We start from the raw sequence: 22,242 nt of genomic DNA on the forward strand, positions 1-22,242 counted from the left end.
AATTTTAAAGCTTTATTGATAGTAAATTTAGTGATTGAAAGTTTAATAATTTAAATCATTCTAACTATTTTTCGTTTTGAATGGATTGTTGTCACTTTTTTCACATTTTAAATGAATTGTTTCTTTTATTTTTGTGTATGGTTAATAACCGAACCAAACCAAACCAAACCGAAACCGATAATCACCAAACCGATAAATGTATATTATATTTGGTTTGGTTTGATTTTGATAATTTTAAAACCGATTAAGTTGATTTGGTTTTGGTTTTGACCAATAATCGATCCAAACCAACCCGTGAACACCCCTAACCATATTATATCAATCTTGTTGATTTGTTTAGTTACCATATTCTTGATTGCAATACAAATGGTCAGTGAAATTTAAAAGATATTGTCATGAATTATACCGTTATTACTAATTACAAATTAAACTAGAAATTGAAAATGGAAATAATAGTGCTTGTGCAAAAATAAGAAGAAAACATTTTTTGGGTGCATTCTCATGTGATACTTTTCAAATTTTGAGATTCAAATAAATCTATTTTTGACAGTAAATTTTTCATAGATCTTTTAAACATTTTGAATTATCAATTAATAACACTTTTTACATAGTTTATAAATATATAAATTTTATTTCAAAAAAATTGAATATTTCAAATGTAAATTTCCGGTCAAATAAAACTGTTTGACTTTCAAAAATGAAAAATGTCATAAATTGAGACTGATTGAGTAACTTTCTTTGATTCAATATTTTTTAAAAATTAAATTAGTTATTTCTGGATTATGCAAAGAAATGAAAGAGGAAATTAAAAAAAATGTTACTATAACTGAACAATACGACACCTCTCATCACCCACAACGCTCTTTCTGTTCTTGTTTCATCTGTTCGAGACGGTTTTCTCTGCAGGCTCCTTCATGAGCAGACTGCAACTTGCTGTAAATTTCAGCAGAAAGGGCAATTCCGTCAGCGTATTATCCATCTGGGTTTGATCTGAATCCTCGAAAGGCTTCAATATTTAGGTTTTCTTTTGCTGCCAATCGAGAGCTGTTCTAAAGACACTGTTTTTGTAATAAAGATTCATAATTTCACTTCTATGGAGGCTTACAAGAGATGGGTCCGAAGGAATCGTGATTATGTCCGCCAATTGAGTTCTCTAGCCAGTGTATGCCCCTTCTTATTAGCATTTATTGTTTTTAAGTACCTTTTACAACAAGTGTTTTCTTGCATCTTGGTTTTTAATGGAGTTAATTATTTGGCTTCTGTCAACTTGCAATCTTGATATTAGTTTTGTTAGTGGCAATTGTGTGTGTGTGTGTGAGAGAGAGAGAGAGAGCTATTCTTGATTCTGCTTCAGATTGGCACTGTTTGTGGTGTATGAGTAGTTACATAGCTGGCTCCTAATTTAAGATGATTATTGATGAACCAATTGTTTGTTATTGGAATGGCATGTCTCAAATGAAATGGTATAGTGGATATGTATAGCAGACCCCAACTAGTTGGGGATTGAGGCATAGTTTGAATATTCTTAATGAGCCAAAATATCTTTATTAAGTTGGATGCTTCCTTTTTCTTTTGGGGTTGTATGTTTCTTTTGGATTTAAATATGGAAGAACGGGTTGTTTCGTCATCTAGATTTTGATATAGTTAGCGGGCAGTAACAGAGGGTTGGTTTTCAATCTCCATTCAGACTTCTCTTGGAAGGCTTTTCTAATTTAACTCGAGAAATGAAACTGGTTACAACCATGGATTGTTAGCAAGATGCTATGGAATGTTACCCTGCAAACATGTGAGGCATATTTCTTGGGGATTAGTTAGTTGAAGGAACTCTGATGTCTATACATGATTTCTGTCCTGAAGTTAATTTTGATATTACTGCTGGTATAATTTCTTCTTATGTTTTACCCTACCTCTCCTCTCCTCTCCTCTATCTTGGTTGAGCCAATCATCAAGAGAAAATGAAAAGCATATATTCCTATGTTTGGGATTGAAAAAGTCAAGATTGTAAAGATTATCATTCCATGTTGCCTTTTCCAAAAAAAAGATTTATCATTTTCTCAAAAAGTAGAATTTGAAAGAGGAAAGACGGGCCTTTTGGGAAATTATTTATAGTTTTAACCAGGTTATGTTATTCAAAAAGAATAAAGCAGCCCCAAGGAGCTGTCCATAATGTATTTTGGAGACTTATCATAGGTATAAGATTGAGCATCTTATCTTTAATTAAAGAGGGATTCTGGTGCCTTTGTCTTATAACATTTGTTTTTATATAAGACAATATGGGGAGAATTACTTGGGCGCTGATTTACAAACAGTAACCAAGCAGTCCAAAGTTCATCTCCAGCATGCTCTTAAGGTTTTACATGTTTATCATTCAGCACAAGTTGTTTTTTCCATTCTTGTTGATGCTTATTTGCTTAATGGTTTTTTTAGCTTGAACCAACATAGATTAGGTCTTAAATTGTATAAGATACTCCGGATGACTTACCATTGCAGCAGAACATTCTTTCCCCCCTAGAGTTGCATTAGATCAGTTTTGGTAAATTATACTATTGGTCTATCAAACTGAAGAAATAGATCACAACATGTCAATCTTTTGCTACGGCATTGAAAAATATTACTCCCTTTTGTTTCAATTTCTTTGTGTTACTTTCCTTTTTAGTTAGTTTTTAAAAAATGGTCTCTTTCCTTTTTTTGGCAACTCTTTTATTCTAACCACTCACATGGCATGTTTAAGACCACAAGATTAAAGGGTATTTTGGTACAATCTACATATCTTTTGTTTAAGACCACAAAATTCAAAAGTTCCTTTACTTTCTTAAAACTCCGTGCTTGCAAAAACCAGGAAAACAAATTGAAATGGAGGGAGTATCATTTTTCTGCACTACTCTCCTATGATGAGATCCAGTCATGACAGAGATACCTTTCTGCTATATGCCTTTCACTGATAACTTCACTTGCTAAACCTTCACCAATGACAGGTGATATGAAGGAAGTGCCAGAGTGATGGCAAACATAGGGGGTCCCATCTTTGCTCCATCCTTTTTAAAGATCTTACTTTTACACAAATGAAGCAAACATTTTTTCCCTCTTTTGCTAAAAATATACTCTAGCATAAAGACAATCATTAAAAAAGGACATGTATTCTCTCTCTCTTTTTCATTAACCATTTTGTTTAGTATAGTGGCCTGATCAGAACATAAAGAAGAGATTACCAAAATTTGCCTGGTCTCCTTTTTTAAAACATTTGTTTGTTTTTTACTTTTGGTTCATGCAATGATGTACCATGTAGTTTTTGTCATTCACTTTTACTGATAAGGTTTGCCATTACTTTCATTAGCACACTTTAATCATCAATTTGATGAAAATCTAGTAGATGTTGATAAATAATAATTTCCAATGTATGACCAGGGAATGACATGGCTTCTTCCAGAGCGGTTTGCTGCATCAGAAATCGGGCCAGAAGCAGGTTTATTTGAAATTTTGGTAACATTGAGCTTCTTCTTTCTGCTTATAAAACTCAGCGTAATACATTGTTTCTTTTCAAAATAAGTCTTCCATTCTTATCTTCTTTGAAAGCAATGCACAATTGGCAGTTAATATTTCTGCTTTCATCTTGTGAAAGTTTTGCACATATTGGGTTTTCTAATTCTCTTAAAATAATGTTTTACTACCCTTTGTAAGTGTTTTCGTGAGAGCCGTATAATGTAGATAAGTAATTGGTTTAGCTATGTTGGTTTTCCTACCTCACATGGTTATGTATATTTATTGCGCCCTATTTTTGGCAGTCTCCTCGATCCTTGGAATGGTTACCACAGTAAATGAGCATATTATAGAGACAACTCCAACTTCGGTGCATACTAGTTCTGCAGAGACTTCGTTTCTCCCTTTGTCATTATGCCTTACTTTGTTGAGAGACTTGGAAACATTAATTGAAGTAGTAGCTGAGCAGCTCTATGGCGAAGATAAAAAATGGAATTTGATTGCTCTTACAGAGGCTGCCAAGTAAGTGATATATTTAACTTTAACGCAGCTTATTTACTTAAACATTTGATATTTTTTTATTAAAATATAACAATTTGTTTTGAATGGATGCCAGGGTGTGCGTGAGACTGGCTGCTTTCAGAACTACAGGATATAAAATGCTTTTGCAAGGTGGGGAGACTGAGAATTTGGAACATTCAGATGATTTGAGTCCCCAAGGAAACATGGGGCACTTAAGGGAGCCTATCCAAAATCAAGGACTGGGTGTCAATCACCCTCAGGGTTTGAACTCGTGGAATCTTGAGGGTAGGGCAATGTCCGCCTTAAGTAGCTTTGGTCAGAATGCTAGGATGGTTTCTGAGCCGACTTGGTTGCGCAGGGTTCAACAGCAGCAAGCAATTTTGGAACCTCCAGGTAATTGCTGGTTTCAGATAAATTCAAACTACTTTTGATGATGACACCATGATTTTCTAATATGTTAGCTTCCTTATATTATTACAGCTAAGATAATCAGAAATCCGAGTCTGTCAACCTTCTTATCTGAGAAGGGTATTCGTGGAGGGTTATTTGTGACTGGGGAGACTATGTTTGTCCTAAGACCACTTATATATGTCTTGCTGGTAAGGAAGTATGGAACACAATCATGGTTTCCTTGGTTCATCTCCGTGGCTGTGGATCTCATAGGAAACAGCATGCTATCAGCCACAACAATGTCCCAAGACAGCAGGAAAGATCAGCATTTTCAATTTTCTAAATCAGAGAAGGATGAGGTAAGAAATATTATAGATCATTGCACAGAATCTTTGTATATATACCCCCCCAACCCCCACCCCACCCCAAATAAAAGAAGGCCTCTATCCCCTCGAAAAAGAAAAGTAAGACGCGTACTGTTCCGGTTACCCAACCTCATATTAAGCATTCTGCATTTCTTTCAATGGTAGATGGAACAGCGTGTTATTTGGTGTCTCTCACTCTGTCTTGACTGTCCTGGAAATCACAGTTCTTGAACCAATCTGCTGCATAGCTTATGTTTTTGATATGGCAAATACGCCACCTCCCTGGGGGTTAAACATGTCTTTTTCCCAGTCCCCCCTTGGTGATTCGTACTTCCAACCTGAGGAGGAGAGCCCTTTCCACTAGGAATCCTTCACTTATCAATCTGTGTTTCTTATTTTGTCTTGGGGAAACTGCGGATTCTCATTCCAATTCTTACTTGCTTTCACACCCTTTATTCCATTTCAAGATCCAACTGATTTGTTCAATAGCTTTTGAGTTTATCTATTGCAGCAATATAACTTTCTTCATTAAATGATATGTTTTACTCCAAACACTGCAGTTAAAAAGAAGGAAGCTGTTGTGGGTGCTTTACCTCATGCGAGATCCATTTTTCTCCAAATACACCCGGTAAAGATACTCTTTTCCTTTAATTTCTTGTTAATTGCTTCATATAAGAAAACAGCAGAAAAGATAACCAAATGGGGATCAAAGCAAATGCTAATGCCTTAAAATTATTTCAGGCGAAGACTTGAAAGCACTCAAAAGACTGTAGAACCTGTTCCTGTAGTTGGATTTTTTGCAGGTATTTTTAATGCACTTTCCTACCAAGTTTCAAAAGTTGATTCATTTGACATCGTTGATGTAAAAATTGACATTATCCTTCTTGACAAAAATGTTTTTTCCTTGATCATGTGCAGAAAAACTTATTGAACTCCTTATTGGAGCCCAGACTAGATACACTTACATGTCTGGTTCTTGAAGGGAAGCTACTGAATGTGTGTTTATGCATTCTTTGTTATTTGACAATGGGGAACAAACTTCTCTTTTTTTCTTCAGTTGTAGCATTTTGATATCATAATCTTAAAAAGGTGTAGCATGTTGAAATTTAGAACTAATAAAGGTGTATAATTTTGTTCTTATCCAAAAGTGCATTCAGGTTCCATGCTGCATCAGTTGTGCGGACTCTTCACTTTTGATGTCGTACTCCTTCGAATTCTCCAAATATATATACTTTTTTTGATGTCGTACTCCTTCGGATTCTCCAAATATATATACTTTTGGAGAATTTGACACACTATTTGACATTTTTGAAGAGTTAGAGCAACATAGGCAGCCTGAGCAGCAATTAAATGCTATTGTTGGCTGTCTATTTAATAAGGATTTAAATTACGGAAAAGGGTTAAATATACCCTTGTACTATAGGAAATAGTTTAAATATACCATTCGTTATACTTTTGGGCCAAATATACCCCTTCCGTTATACTTTGGGCCAAATATACCCTTTATTCGTTAAATATGTGGGTCCTATTCCTAGAATAAACATGAGAAAGGTTGAGATCAAGTTTAAAAAATTATATCATTTTTATCCGGTTAATACCCAAAATAATGCACTAATATGCTTTCTTGCTAAATCCATCTATAAGTCAAACAAAATCAAAACGAATTGTTTATCAAAAAAGAAATTGTCAACTGATACATGAAGACTCATTTTATAACTACTGTTCCCATTTTTTCTCTAAAATACAGAACATTAAAAAAAATTTGCGCGTTATACTGTTCTTGTTGAGTTTATCATCTGAGTTCAATGGTGAAGTTTTTGAAATTTCAATTAAGGTGGTGCTTGAAACTCCATTGATTTAGATTGATTTGCTAAAATTAGAATGCACATTAGGTGGAGAAGTTGAAAGCAAAGTTGTTGGATTTTTGCCTTTCAAATTTATGGCCGATGAACTTTTAAAGTTTGTGATTGAAAGTTGTTATAAATCAACCGAGTATTGAAAACTATTGTTATTGAAGTGATCAAAACTGATTTGAAGAAAACAACTTTTACATTACTCCATTGTTGAGATTTGAAGCTTTGTTGGGGTTGGGCTATGGGTTATTTTTGTTGTTGGCAGGGACAGAAATTATTTGGGTCCTTCTAATTAATCTCAAACCCTTTATGTAATTACGTATTTTGGGTATTAACCAGATAAAAATGATCAGGGTTTTTAAAATTAATCACAACCTTTCAGATGTTTATTCTAAGGTTGGGATCCACATATTTAATGGATAAATGGTATATTTGGCCCAAAGTATAACAGGAGGGGTATATTTGGCCAAAAATATAACGAATGGTATATATAAACTATTTCTTATAGTACAGGGGTATATTTGACCCTTTTCCGTTTAAATTATATAGATGGAAGTCTGATGAATATATCTATACTAGCATTAGTAACTTGCATTATTTTTTAGTTTAATTTCATTTAATATAGATGGGGTAATCCATAATTATCTTTTAATTAGTTGATGTGGAAACTACTCATAAATTAGAGAGTGAAAAAAAAGAGCTATGCGTGAAACATACTATATTTGAATCATAAAACAATATAATGGAACTTTTTTTCACTGGAATCCTTGGTGAATAGTTGAAAATTTTGACAGTAACTTTTGAGCGTGAAGACCGACTCTAAGATGTGAGGAAGTAACTAAATCTAAAAGGTAACTGAATTTTATTGCTCGTAAAATTTGTCCTCACCTATGATTAATAAACCCTTTGGTTTTAGTTTGCGGATTAAATTATTTCAAAGTAAGATTTTTCATCACGAATCTGGATTATGATGCTTTATCACCTAAAATATGACTTTTTAGTGAAAATTCATATTAATCAAACATCAAAACAAATATCAAACACGGAAATGGGCAAAATATGCATGATAATATAATTTGTGTCTTTTTTCAAATACTCATATAACTATTTTACCCTTTTAAATCTGTTGTTAGATATTTATATCATTTGGCTAAAGTGGTGTACAATAACAGGTGCATGTCATAGCTAATTTGAACGCAAATTAAAAAAATAGCAAGGAACATGTTATAATCGATTAAATATAATGATAGTATAAATATGAAGTACTTAATTAAGCGTGGCTTAGCTAAGTTAGAAGTGGGCTACAAGTACAGTTTGGGACCATTTAGTAGAGGGATTAAGTCCCCCACTCTACTCTCCTATATAATTACTACTATATAACCCCACTCCCTGCTCTACTTCTTAGCCCCTTATCAACTAGACTAGAGATGACACCTAATTAACTAGGGCCTAATTTGCTTTATAGGAAAAAACTCAAATATGTCAACGAAACTTTTAAAAAATGCTCATTTATATTGTTCGTTAAATATTTGACTCATCTTTGCTATTTCCATTTGAAAAAAAGTTATCCCATTTATTGGTGTTCCGTTCTCATTCTATTTATAAGCTAAGCTGCACAAACAATCCACAGCGCATCACTATAACACACACTGCATATCTCTAATGGAATCTAAAAACATTAAGTCCTTCACGGCAGCGCCACCGTCGGCATGGCGGCGACAGGTGGCTCCACCATTGATATCTCCCAAGCAAGAGTCTCATGACATGGCTGAGAAATCACCGGCTCCATCCATTATCAAAGTCACACTACCCACCCCAAAACCGAGACCGTCGGTACCACCACCACCACAGCTTCCACCGCGTGGAAATGATGCGGACCGGCCTACGAAGGTAGACGGAGGAGGGCGGAGGATAAGAATACCGGCAACATGCGCCGCCAGAGTCTTCCAGCTTACTCGTGAACTCGGTCACAAAACCGACGGTGAAACTATTCAGTGGCTCTTAGAACGTGCTGAACCGTCCATCATCTCCGCCACTGGCACTGGCGTTACCGCCGTCTCAATTAACGGCACCACCAAAATCCCCACCACTGAAAATAATGACACTTTAACAGGCAAACGCAAACGTTGTGATTGTGGTAACGTTAAATTTATCGATGTTAAACAAAGAAATAATCATGCAATTCGGGAAAATGAAGCAAAATTACCGAACAATATGGCAACAATTTTAGCTCCGGTGATGTCGATAGTACCACCTCAGACAATAATGCCAGTGGGATCAATGTTTTCCGTTCCGGCGAGAATAAACTCGAGTATGGCAGCACCGTCAACGGTTTGGTTAATTCAGCAAACACCATTGATACCATCAACAAGGCAAAGTGCAGCTCAGGTGAATTGTGTTAGTGTTAGGCCAGCAGCTACTTTCTTGGGTGTTCCAAGTGCGTCACTCATTCCTGCTTCTGCTACCAATGTCTCCTCCTCCTCCTACTCGTTCGGTCATTGTTGATCGTGCTGAATCAACAACAATATACCAGTATAGTTTCACAAGTGAGATTTCGAGAGTCTAGAATGATCGCGCCAAATTCACTGTTCATTATTGGCCACACTGGAATCTAATGCTAATGATCACTTTAATCAACTGTCAGTACAACTCTTCTTCCATGATAAGTGTTGCTTTAAAATTTCCTCAGATTAATAGTTCAATCTATGACCAAAATTCACAAATTGTAGTTAGCTAGTACAGATTCTCAAAATCATCTAAAAATAAAAAAAAACGAACTGTACAACTTCTACTATACTCAACTCGATCACCATCTTCCTCTGCCTAACTGTTTACTGTATTGAATAGATTAAAAACTGCTGTAGATACCCCAATCAGGGATGTATAGTTTTTTCTGGGTTCAAAAATCTGAACGGGTGATATAAAGAGAGGAAAAAAAAAGGGAAATCAAATGGTAAGATTTTCTTGAATTGCCAGGAATGATCCTATTATGTTTCCACCAACATCTGGGAAATTTGCACATCCCGTAAGATTCTTCACCTTGCCTTTGCGATCAACTTCAACGGGGTATTTTAAGAGGTGCCCTCTCATTTCTGTTACTTCATCAGATGCAAATTGCTTCCAGTTATATTCACCCATGGACCTAACCCGTCTTACACATTCTAATGACTCCGGCTGTCTGAAGCAATCCTCAACAACTCCAAGATGCTCCGCCCACAGAGACATTCTATATCCATGAATCTGCAGAAGATAAATTTGCACCAGCGACAGTAAACGGATCAGATACACACACACACACAAAAAAAAAAGTCTTTAAGCTTCCTAGAATACATACAATATTAGCTAGCACGCACATCAAAAAAGTATCATATGATGTTTAAGTAATATTTTTTCCTGGAATGATAATGTAACCAAATTATTCAGCACAAATATTGAATTTGCTAATCACCTGTCCATAGGGTGTTGACTGTTTTCTTGCCCATGTATGATGAGGTTGATATGCTCCCATTGCGATCTCAGTGTCTCTAGTGCCCTCCAGAGAGCGCTGGTTGATGTTTGCAGATCCCAATATCACATACTCATCATCCACAATCATGCCTTTAGAATGAACATAAATCATGAATCTACGGGATTTTCGGCTGAACGCCTGCAACAACATATTCAAATCATTAACTCTGACACTGATCAATAGTATGCAGTGCACGACAGGTCGAGGGCACAGTTTTAGGAGGAAACCTGCCAGAGAGCTAGTAACTTCAAAAAAAAAAACATCTTGCAATGGCCAATTAGGAAAAAGAAAAGAGAATTATAATAAAATTAAAATAAAGAGAAACTTCAACAAATAGGTAAGTGGACTAACTGTCTAAGACATAAATATAATTTTTCAGATTCTTTATTTAGGATAATGGAGGTCATTGCAAGTACCTGAGGAGTGTTTGCTGCGCTAGGACTCTCATTTCCCTCAACTTTACCAGCCTCACGGTTACCAAGACAGTAGAAGTTCAAATAATCTTCCGGAGAGTATGAATTCTCAAGCCCAACCTCCTCTAAAGCCTTGTAAATAGTCTCATACATCATTTGCATTGTCTTGTTCTGCAAACCAACATAGAGACATGGGGTTTCACCAACACAACTTGTAATAATTTGAGAGCAGCTGATTATTCGATAAGCTGAATGCATATGCTAGCTTCCTTAGTATGGCACGATTCCTCACCATCAAACTCAAGCAATTTAAACTTTAAGTAGCTTTACCTGCCAATATAGTATTCTCTGTGTAGCAGCCCCAGTTGGATTACCCTCTGGCCACATTGGGAGGACAATGTATGCTGCAAACCTCTCATGCGCTCTTATCTTTTCAGCTATTTTAAGTGCAATTTCCATGGGAATCAGATTATTTGCACCTGCAGGCAGCACACAGGTAATTCAAATATTAGAATTGCTGACTACCAGAAGATAACTATAATACTTTCCAAGATATGTAAAACTGTTAAAAGGCAGACTCATTTTGCCAAATAAAGATGCACCATTAGTGTTGGACTAGTGGAATACCACTTTTTCTTTATGACCAACAAATCCGTCTGGGTCCTACTCTTAGGACCAACCGCAACCTTCGAAACTCGGGGACAATGGGCCTGCCTCTCCGCGCTTCTCCACTTAAACACCACGCTTAGTTCATATGATGCAAGGCCTCTTATCCTCCTGGCACTGCAACAACCCCCCCCCCCCCCCCGCCCCCCCCCCCCCCCCCCCCCGCCATTGTATCCGCCACCACCTCCGAAACCACCACCACCACCACCCCGTCGGCCACCTCCGAAACCACCGCCGCCGCCGCCGCTTCCGCGTGATTGAGCTTCATTAACAGTGATGTTACGACCATCAAGGTTCTGGCCATTCATTGCTTCAATTGCGTTCCTCATGGATTTCTCATCAGTAAAGGTAACAAAACCAAATCCTCTTGATCTACCTGTTTCGCGATCGTTGATAATCTGGAAAAAAAAACAAATCGGTAAATAAAAGGATCCACAATTACAGATTTTTTTAAAAATGCATCATAGATCATGAATAAACACAAAAATAATATCTAGTAATTGATTTTCATGAATCAAAACAAAAATTATTAACCCAATATGCCTCTTACCCTGTTTTCATTACTGAAATAGCTTCTGAGTTATCTCTCCAGAAAATATTCACTTCCCTGTCGTTTAGGATTACGCTCAAAATGCTACTCCCCTCGTACCAATTTATGTGGTGTTGTTTGACTAGATATGGAGTTTAAGAAATATGGAAAGACTTAGCGATATTCCAAAACTACCCTTAAAATAAATGATTTTTTAAATAGAAGAGTACATCTTTTTTGGAATTTTTGCCAAATAAGTGGGACCCAATATGGGTAAAATGTTGATAGTGCCATTAAATATGTGTCAAATTAGGAAATGTATCATTCTTTTAAGAGCTGACTAAAAAGGAAAGTGTGTTAGAGGGGGTAAGTAATATCCTTATATATATGTTGAGCGGAGCTTAAATTGGTTTTGATAAATAAACAAACAACTACAACAGAACCAGGTCTCTTGGAGTGGGTTATTGGTTATGTTGTTAACTGGATTCCAGGAATGCTACGTAGATATCGTAAGAACAAAGTTTTTAGAAGATTGCTGATCAGAAGCTGCAACGCTGATTCCTATTGCAAGTTGGATTCTTGAAGAATTCGGTTCATGGGCTACACACGTTGCATCAAGGAATTTGTGAAAAACAAGAAAATATTGATACATTTGCACAAAAGGAAAGAAATTAAGAAATAGGATAAAACATGTGGAGGTCAAAGCAAATGAGGCAACCAAGTCCAAGTAGGATTGGATTCCTTAACCAAAATACTTTTGGTTTTGGAGAATAAAGTGTAAGAGAATTCGACCAACCTCACTCCTATATAAAGCACCATATTGTGGTTGTTGGAGGCTAGTTCTATTTCGCACAAATACAATTATTACTCATGATAAATAGCAGTCATTGCAAAAAGGTGTTGATTCAAGCTACTCAACAAAAGAACCTGTTCCAGAAGAATAAGTTGTTTAGTTCTTGAGTTGGTTACGCTTGAGTGTTTGGTTCTAAATTGTAACCTATTTTGCTTTTCAGAAGTATTATTGTAGATGATTAATTGTGAAGTTCATTTGGTTCCTAGAGTAGACTAGGAGTATAGTATTGAAATGGATTGCTACAATTGGGTTGATTGTAGGGGACCATCAGGAACTTGTGGATGGCTCTCAAAAGCAGCTCAAAGATTATTGTGGGGAGAGGAGATAAAACTAAGTTCTGGACAGATGACGGGTGTGGCAATGGGATTCTAAGGGACCTGTTCCCTGGTCTTTTCCCAATATGCACAAACCCTGATGGCAGATTAGAGGAGATGTGGTTTCCACAAGGTTGGAACCTAGTATTCAGAAGGTTGATTACTGACTGGGAGATTGATAAAGTGGTGGAGTTCTTGAGCTTTGATCGGTGGATTTCATGGTACTACTCTAGAGCCAAACAAATTAGCATGGAGACATCACAATGATGGGATGTTTTCTGTGAACAGACTATACAATTGGGGACTTAGAGGAAGTGCAGGAAGAGAGGCATCAACTTAGGATCTAGATGCCTCCTTTGTGAAGAGGCTCTGGAGTCTAACAAGCACCTATTCATGCACTGTAAGGTTACTGCTCAGGTGTGGGCTCTGTTTACTAACATAGTCAATGAATACTGGAATGCCAGAACACACTTCTGACCTCCTAAGTTGTTGGATCAAAAGGGGAGGCAGTAGATGTCAAAAAAGATGGTGAAGAACAGTTCCAGCATGTATTTGATGGACTATATGGAAGGAAAGGAATCAAAGAATTTTTTAAGGAAAGGAGTGTACAATACAAAAGATCAAATGGAAAGTAATTACTACTCTAGGCTTTTGGTGTAAAGAACAGGATATAGATGATGAGATCCAATTAGTGGACTTCATAGGATCTTTGTAAGTATTTTTGTATTTTTCTTTTCTTGTAATCATCTTTTGGAGGTGGCCAACATACCTTAATGCTGAGGAATACAAAAAGTTACCAGTTCAAAAAAAAAGGTACTAGAGTTTATAGTCCCTTTGATTATAGAATTGTAACCTAAAACTGCTCCTGAAGACAATGATGTTTTGAGGTAAATCCTACAAGTGTAGGTCGTGTTTCATTACTCCCTTGAGTAAGGAGTTCTCCACATAGAACTACTTGTGCACTTTAATTTCCGCACTTCACGTTCTGTTTGTATCTAGTTTACTTACGTTTAACTCGCGAAAATTGGGCAAGACACAATTTACCCCCTCTTGGGTCTAGGTGTATTGCTAAAATAACAATAGGAAAGATAAATTTCCCTAATAGAGTACCAAGGAGGTTCTCCAAAAAGGAGTTACAACATTGCTTGTTACAATTACACTCCCTCAAAGTCAAGAAAATCAAAATAATGAGACATACTATCTATCTTATAACTCCTACACCAAAAGTATGGAATCTGTAGGCATCTATATTCTTTAGGGGGAAAGATTATGTTTTTGATCTTCAAAGCATCTCTTATTCCTCTCTGACCAAATAGTCGTTTTGCATATCTGTTTCCATCTTCTATTCATTTTTTGAGTCTGCCAGCATTACACGACACCTCCAATATTTTGTGGCATCACCCAATGCACACCCCGCAAATGCTTTGGTTTAAGTCTCAAATGCTAAGTTATATCCTTATGTGTGACTTTCAGTTAGATAAGGGGAAGCCTGAAATTCTATTTAACATGTTAATCTATCAGATCTAATCTCGCAATTATAAGAAAAAAAAATTCATTTCCAACCCTTCCAAGCCCAACATAATAAAGAAGACAAGCATACAAAAGGATTAGGAAGAAGATGATATATTAGCCATAACCTAAAGCTGGTTATGTCAAAACCCAAGGACATAAGTTATTTACGTGATTCATGCAGGTGTCTCCACAAGTAATCTTTAGTGGATCTAAATCAACTACCAAAAAGAGAGAACTAGCAAATACAAACAGTTAGACGCATCAGAATTTACTATCCATACTTGTGTGCCTGCAACATCAGACAAAAACTTCTGAAGTGTTTAGTTCTATTTTACTTTTGGTGTAAACATAGTTTATTAACTCAAACAGAAGACATCTTTGATGTTCTAGATTGTTTGTAGGCAACAGATATAGTTTTGAGCTTTGATAGATTGTAATACTTTTGAAGGGTAACTCACTTTTGGTTGTAGTATACCTGTGGATATATAGAGTAAGGTTACCAGTTTTTAAAAAAACAGACAAAAACTTGCAGAACCTATGCACGAACCCAGCCATTATTTGTTGCCAAAACTCTTATATCTCCAGCTAGTTCCTTCACTATCCTTGCAGTGTGCCAAAGACCCACTGTCTCCCACATAGTGAGCTGTCCTCCCAAAGAATCCTCTGCATATGCAGTTGATTGGACTTGAAACTCAGGAATGAGCTTGACATTGGATCCATTAGTGGGTAGCAAGGATGTAAAGGTACCAGAAAGTTATTGTGACAAAGTAGGAGTATCTACTACTCAGAGATGCAAATAGGCCACGAATAGTATTTTTTATCTTTTCATGATGACGGTGGTGTCCATGCCAGCTTGAGCATAGCTCAACTATTCTATCGGGTGCCTACTTCCCACCAGCACAGGCACCGACAAACTTTGCCAACCAAGGGTTGGAACATATGAGAAGAATTCACCTAATGTTTTTGCCTCCACTGAGCATGAATAATAAATTTTTAAATCTACTCCGACGGCTTTTCTATAGTAAGTAGCAAATGACAATAATGGATTTGATTTTTCGATGTATTCAGAAATTGGCAAATATTTATACACAGCATAAAAACAGCTTCTCACCAACATCTTTATGTTGAGTCCAGTTGTATGAAGAACCAATGAAATATTGATTTTCGATGTAAATGAAGTGTTGTGCAGCACGAATAGCCTTCACATATGCTGTGTGTATGCTCATGTCAATAAGTACATTTTTACCACACACCAAGTTCTGCAAAAAAAGATGGGAAAAAACGAGTTTACTTTAAATTAGTAAATAAGTACTCCCTCCGTCCCATCTTATGTGATGCACTTTGACTATGCACCGAGTTTAAGAAAGAAATACTTTTGGAACTTGTGGTCTAAAACAAGCCATAAATATTTGTGTGGGTACAAATTACCTCATTAAGGGAAAAATGGAAGTTTCAAGTTAAATTGTTTCTAATATAGAATGGTATCATTTTTTCGGATAGACTAAAAAAGAAAATGCATCTCATAAATTGGGATAGAAGGAGTATATGTTTTGGGGCACGCAAACAATCCTTCCATCTATCTTTCTCACCTTCATTGTAGCTTCTTTAGGATCCTTTGGAAAGCCTTTGACCGAGTTCGAGTCAATTGAACGAAATATCTGCTTAATGATTGAAAAAAGAATATATGACTCTAAGATCAAAGACAACACACAAATTAAACTTCTAAGCTGTTGATATTAAGTTAATCACTCAACCTGTACATGCCAACCGTTAGGGTCATCACTACTCACAGATGGAGCATCAGAAATACCGACAATTTCAGGCATTCTTCCAATTTGAAGCAAATCATCATCAAAAGACGTCTTCAACTTTCTAATGCCATGAGGCTTTGAAGCCTTCAACCAGCGTTCCTCAAAGTTTGTGAGAACATCATATGCTGCTGGACCATCAATTTTAGAGTGCAAGTCATGCCATGGTTCTCTTGGACAACCAGCTACACTCCCCTGTTAAGAACAGGTATGGATTACTATCTAAGAAACATGTTACTTGAGGGGGGAAAGGATAATTGATGAGAAGACAACTTCTTCATCCAAGAAATATATCAAAAAGGAAAAAAACACAATGAAAGGTAAGTAATAAGACAAAAGTTTTCATCAGAAGATGCATTTTTCAACTTGTGATTGTAAAGCCTAGTAAAACAAATTAAGTTGATGCAGTTCACTAGTGATCAGTATGTAAAATCTTCTCCTGGTGCAAAATTGAATTATATAGACTAAGGATAAGTACTAAGGCAAGAAACTGAATGTCAACAGAGAAAGATGTAGAAAGATAAGTCTCATTCTCTTCGTTTGGCCAAATTTTTTAATCTGATCTTAAGGTTGAAAATGGTATAAGCTTTTAACAGTATTGGTCTAAATCACAGTCTTCAATTTTCTAAATGCTAGACCGTACTTTGACCAGACATGGTCATTAAGATAGTAGTCGAAAATGTATTTCTAATATTATTTGGAAATAAGGACGAAGAGTCAGATCTTATATTACTCCAGTGAAAAAAATGGTTCTCATTTAACATGTTGAACAGGGACATCAAAATAGGGGAAGACGAGATTCACTAGTTGAAAACCTAAACTGCTTCAGTTTCACACACAAAAAAATACTCCAACTATTGTAGATATGTACACCCATTATTTCTACAATAGCTAGGGTTGGCCAAGCTCAAAGATATTGAAGAAAGGTATTGATACCTTGGGGTAAGAGAATCCTAAAGAATTAAAAAATAAGCAAGTTTTGTACTGTCCGTATTACTGACAAATCCTATATAGTTAGAACTTGCAAGTACCCAAGAAAAACTCATTGCGAAGATTGTCATACTTGTTCATATAACTCGAATATGCAGTGCAAAATCAGAAAATTAACAACGGCAATGAATGTCTCTGAAAACAAGCAAAAGGATATTAAGGATGATAAGTTACAGCATAAGTAGGGTTATGATAGTCCTCAGAGTGCACTGTCTTTAATGTTCGAAATAAAGGATGTTCCGGAGTATCATATCTCCCATCACACAAGTCAAGTCCTCCAACAAATGCTATAATTTTTCTTCGATTGTTGCCGGCATCAGCATCAATTATCACAGTTTTCTGATGATGTGTATAAATTACTCCAACTTCCTGCAGACCAAAACTCACAAAAGATTAGTCTTATGGAGTATTTAAGATAATTAACTTAATTGAAGTAGTCCAGCAATATAACAGCATCAGACATCATCAAATGTACCTTAGTGGTATCGAGCAAAAGTTTTCAACTCTTTTAATATACTGGGAAGAGGCATGTCATACAAAAATAATATCAAACAAAATTGTTCTATCCACATGATAAGGGACTCGGGGCACACCTTCAATGATTGGTACCAGAACATACCAGCAAAGAAACATAGAGGGAAGGAAGAAATGAAATGCAGTCAAACGAGATTTATAGTTCGAACAAACTTTACTTTGGGGGGAGGGGGGTTATTACTTAGATGGTCCTCGCATACAAAAGACGATATTGGATTAATACTAGGAGAAACTATAAGCTCAGTAAAAACAGTATGGAAAAAGGAAGTTATCCATCCACTGAACAAGGAAGCTAATTCAAAAACAAATATGCAAGTATAAACATTTCTAGATGTATTAAAACAGTGAATGATGCTCAATGGCAATAATTCTAAACTAGAATTGCAGGGCTACTGATCTCAAGTAAATCTTTTTGATAACTGGTCTCATATAACTTACCACACAAAGTACCATGGAAAGAAATGTCAAAATCTAACTTACCCTCTGCTTGACCCAACTGTGGCGCTTCCCTGCTACTCGAGGACAAAGCAGCACTTTCACAGAAGAATGCTTGAAAAAACTGCGAGTCTCTTCATCATGGGTTGCCATAACACCATCCTGCAGCTCAAAGTTAAGCATTAGAAACTACAATTAATGACGCCTTTGGGGACAATCTACAGCAAATAACAGCAAGATAAAAACAGAAATTGGTTAGAGTGCCACCACCTATTAGCATTGCTGAAAAATGCTAAAATAGAAGTCCATCATCAAATAATCTTACTGAAATAAATGGATATCAAGATATGCATAGGCTGTAAGTATAACAGAATCACAATCTACCTTGCACGTCCAGGACATGGATTCTTTCCAGTTGTCTTAGTTGATGCACTAGTTTTACAGGCTGAAAAAAGATAAACTTGCCCTTGACTGTAACTAACGGCATATAAGCAGATGATGTGTGTATAGGATACATGTACGATTTCACATAATCTTTTCTCCAGACATTTTAAATGATTGTTTGGAAAAGGAATATAAACAAACCTATATCTGAGGCATGTTGTTGATAACAACCTAAGACACTGAAATTTAATCTAATATTTAGATGATGCTTGAGTATTAATAAAAAAGCCAGAAGTTTAAAATAATTATGTTATCATTTACCGTTTTATAGCCAAGGATGCTTCTTGATGTAGGGTCATCCCATATTAGAAGCAGCACTCTAACACCTTCTTGTGACTTTAACTTTAAAAGATCCCCTAGAGTGTAACCTTCAACAGAAGCATCATCTCGAACAAGTTTGACTTTGTGCCATACTGACCAACCTGTAATGTAGATCAACCGTCGGGCTTGGCGTATGGCGTCAAAGATGTCACGCCAACACTTCCCATGTACATATTGCATTCCATAGTCAAGCATCACATTTGGAAGGCATCCATCAGGCACATGAGCATCTTGATACAGAGTAACTGTTCCACCCATCCGCAGTGGAAAATAAGTTCCAGGAACCCCATAATACTCAGGACCAGCACCAACTCCATGATGGTAAATACTTAATTTATCCATTGGATAATATTGGACTGATATCCTCAAAACTGCTCCAGCCTTGCAAGGTCTTCCACTACTGTTCAGGATCGGAAAGAACCCCTCTACTTTACCCCCTCCATATATCTGTTCTAGCGGGACAGCCACTGTCCCCATAAGCTGAGAACCTACTATATCATCATCCTTGACAAGAAATTGTACTTCCGCTGCATAGTGTGCAACAGGGACATTAAAATGTTGCATCCACACGGGATTTTCGTTATTGTTTATGACATAAGTCCGGCCAATCGTTGCATCAGCTACATTAATTGAGACGTATGGATCACTTGTAATCTTATTACTCATTTGCCCAAACATATCCCCAATGGTTTTGTGGAACATGTCCATGTTTGGGAGATTTTTTGCTTCGTATACCCAAATTTCCAGATTTCCATGTAAGAGCAAAACTTTTAAAGAGGTTTTAGAAGGCATGAATGGCACAACCTGCATAGCTTGAGTACTCTGTGGTTCAGCACATGAAGTTGGATAGGTTGGTTTTGCTGACTCAGCTTCCCACCTTGAAAAGGATGAATTAGGGTGTCCATAAATATTCCCTTGAGCATTGTACTTTGCGGGAACAGGGTTTGGCCCCAAGTGATAAGTTGCAGGGGAACTAGGAACTGATGCTGATGCAGGGGGAGGAGGAGAAGAATGTGAAGGGTGATTTTCAGACAAATTCATATTTGCAACGAGATCATGTATTGGTGGATAAGCTGAAGGGCGAGTGGAGGAGTCATCTTTACCATAATCATAGCTTGCCCCAGAACTACTAATAGATGAAACACTATCCTGCCGCTGGAGAGAGTCATGAACTTTGGATGGTTGGCTCTCCAAAGGCCTTTCTGGCCAGGAATGTTGATAATGCTGAGGTGAAGCATATTGGTAACCGCCTTGATGTTCAGAAATAGGCACAGTAGATGTTGGGGGAGGTGGATATGCATGGGGTGGATAGGGAGGAGAGGCACCAGGTGATGGCGAAGGGTAACCATAGTCGAAAGAACTGGAGTGATGGAGAGTGGGCGCTGGAGGTGCTGATGGAGCTGATGGATAGGGATGATAGTTATAATGACCAGAATGTTGTGTGTTGTAAGGGGGAGGATATTGAGGGGATTGATGTGGATAGGGATATGCACCAGAACCTTGCGGAGGATATGCACCAGAACCTGGTGGGGGATATGCACCAGAACCTGGTGGAGGATAAGCACCAGAACTGGGAGGGGGGTAAGGTTGATTTGAAGGTGGTGGAGGGTACCCATAACCAGTGTTATATGGGTATGAATGTGAAGAATTGTTATAATTGTCCATCAGTACACACTACCAGGTTGCACTATTCTTGTTCTTTGGTGTACACTAACATACAAACTGATCAAACCTAACCAATGAATCAAGAAACAAGAGGGTCTTTCCAAGATCCTGAATTTTACCCAAATTCAACACACCATTACAAGAAACAAGGCTTAAACAAACTTCCTTGCCCCTTTAGGAAGAGGGGATTACCAAAGATAGATGTTCTAGACGAAATACATAAAATTGATCATGTGAAGAAATCGATTTCATCAAATGGGGTCCTTGAATCTTAAAATATATTCATAATGTGAAAGAAAAAATAGAAGCTAATTCAGCAATGAAACGCAAAAGATCAAGAAAAGAAAGTACCTTATGAGTAATTACTTAAAAGAAAAAGATCACAGAGAATAGCAGGATCAGGTGAGAAGGAGAAGATTCCCAAAAATGACAGCAATTGAACTTTGTGCCACAAAAATGGCGAATTTGTGCGTGTATGTAAGGTGTTTCGGAGATATTGAAGAATGACAGGGATTCAGGGTGGGTGCCGTTATCTTGACAGAGACCGAAAGGTTCTTTGACGGTGAGAGACTTTTTCTGCTACTTTGCACATTTCAATTCACTTAACAGCGTCATTGCTGGCAGTTTCATACAAGAATAGAAGAAATTACAAATAATAACATTAAAAAGGCATAATAAATGTCATTTAATTTGGATTCAACTTACCTATATATAGTTCTCTAATTTTTTATGTGCGTAAACACTTAAATTTATATACAGTTGAATACTTCCTCCATCTCTATTTACTCGTCAAATAGTTTCTAATTTGATTTCTCTTTATACTTATCATTTTTGACAAATTAAGAAAAGACATTTTTTTAAATTATATTTTAATTTATTAACATTGAGTTAATGTTTTTGAAAAATGTACTGAATAAATATATTTGGGACTCTATCAATTAATAATGATAAAATATTAAACTCACTATATCAATCATTATTTTCTCAATAGGTGTGTCAAGTCAAAATTTGACAAGTAAAAAGAAACGAAAGGAGTAATAAATAGATATACGTGTCCTATGTGACGTTATGCATGTATGTCGCGTAGAACCCGTGCGTCTATTTTTTTCAATTTCATACTCTATTTGAATATCTATTTGTAAACACTCAAAATTAAATAATATAAATATCACTTAAAATCAAGTTAAATAACAAATTTATACCGATTAAAAAATCAAAGTATGAGAATTTTGTATTGAGTTTAATTTTGTCACATTATAAAATCTTTAGATTTGTCTTGTGATGGCGTCACTTGTTCAAGAATCTGGTAAACCACTTAACTTAATTGATTATTGTAGTTTTAGTTTTTAATTAGAGTGTTAAACAAGTTAGATTATCTAACTATTGATGAGTTCAACCAAGTTTAGACTTTTAGCTCTTACTTTTGGTTCTAAAATTATTTAAAAATTAACTAAGTGGTGTAATGGTAACGTTACTTTATGAATATGTGGGCTTTTCTTTATTTTAGGCTAATCAACGGTCAATATGATAAGTTGTAAAAGCCAAATCGAAGTGTATTAGGCTTGCATTTTCTTTGTAATGATTAAAAAGTTTGAATTTAAATATACATATTTTTCTTTTCTTTTCTACTACTCCCTCTGTCC

General features: G+C 36.3%; 4 protein-coding genes across 6 annotated transcripts; 2 read left to right on the forward strand and 2 right to left on the reverse strand.

Annotated features, from left to right (window-relative positions):
• The first annotated feature begins 823 nt into the window (after positions 1 to 823).
• LOC102598993 (peroxisome biogenesis protein 16) lies at positions 824 to 5,915 on the forward strand. Of its 3 annotated transcripts, none has more exons than XM_006339434.2 (8): positions 824 to 1,162; positions 3,406 to 3,480; positions 3,783 to 3,999; positions 4,094 to 4,392; positions 4,480 to 4,748; positions 5,315 to 5,382; positions 5,496 to 5,557; positions 5,673 to 5,915. In XM_006339434.2, exons 3-8 carry the CDS (start codon positions 3,800 to 3,802, stop codon positions 5,732 to 5,734), a joined length of 960 nt encoding a protein of 319 aa, XP_006339496.1. In that variant the 5' UTR covers positions 824 to 1,162; positions 3,406 to 3,480; positions 3,783 to 3,799; the 3' UTR covers positions 5,735 to 5,915. The 3 variants fall into 3 exon arrangements, with proteins under 3 accessions (XP_006339496.1, XP_006339495.1, XP_015166999.1); XM_006339433.2 differs by having other exon boundaries at positions 3,406 to 3,463; XM_015311513.1 differs by lacking the exon at positions 824 to 1,162 and adding an exon at positions 1,209 to 2,350 and having other exon boundaries at positions 3,406 to 3,463.
• Positions 5,916 to 8,269: 2,354 nt separating this feature from the next.
• LOC102599856 (transcription factor TCP9) lies at positions 8,270 to 9,112 on the forward strand. The gene has a single exon (XM_006339436.2). The coding sequence runs from the start codon at positions 8,270 to 8,272 to the stop codon at positions 9,110 to 9,112; it is 843 nt and encodes a 280-aa protein (XP_006339498.1).
• Positions 9,113 to 9,219: 107 nt separating this feature from the next.
• LOC102599532 (phospholipase D gamma 1-like) lies at positions 9,220 to 21,238 on the reverse strand. The gene is made up of 10 exons (XM_006339435.2): positions 18,875 to 21,238; positions 18,215 to 18,331; positions 17,375 to 17,569; positions 16,157 to 16,405; positions 15,992 to 16,060; positions 15,514 to 15,661; positions 10,859 to 11,007; positions 10,532 to 10,699; positions 10,056 to 10,253; positions 9,220 to 9,847 (listed from the first exon to the last, which is right to left on the reverse strand). The coding sequence occupies exons 1-10, from the start codon at positions 20,597 to 20,599 to the stop codon at positions 9,554 to 9,556; spliced, it is 3,312 nt and encodes a 1,103-aa protein (XP_006339497.1). The 5' UTR covers positions 20,600 to 21,238; the 3' UTR covers positions 9,220 to 9,553.
• On the reverse strand, positions 11,107 to 11,655 carry LOC102598216 (glycine-rich RNA-binding protein 1-like; the record flags this gene model as incomplete). Its single annotated transcript, XM_006339701.1, has 1 exon — positions 11,107 to 11,655. A coding segment is annotated over one exon (549 nt), but the record flags the coding sequence as incomplete, so codon positions are not given.
• Positions 21,239 to 22,242: the final 1,004 nt, after the last annotated feature.

Source organism: Solanum tuberosum, unplaced genomic scaffold (genome assembly GCF_000226075.1).
Source record: "Solanum tuberosum cultivar DM 1-3 516 R44 unplaced genomic scaffold, SolTub_3.0 scf00010, whole genome shotgun sequence".
NCBI lineage: Eukaryota > Viridiplantae > Streptophyta > Magnoliopsida > Solanales > Solanaceae > Solanum > Solanum tuberosum.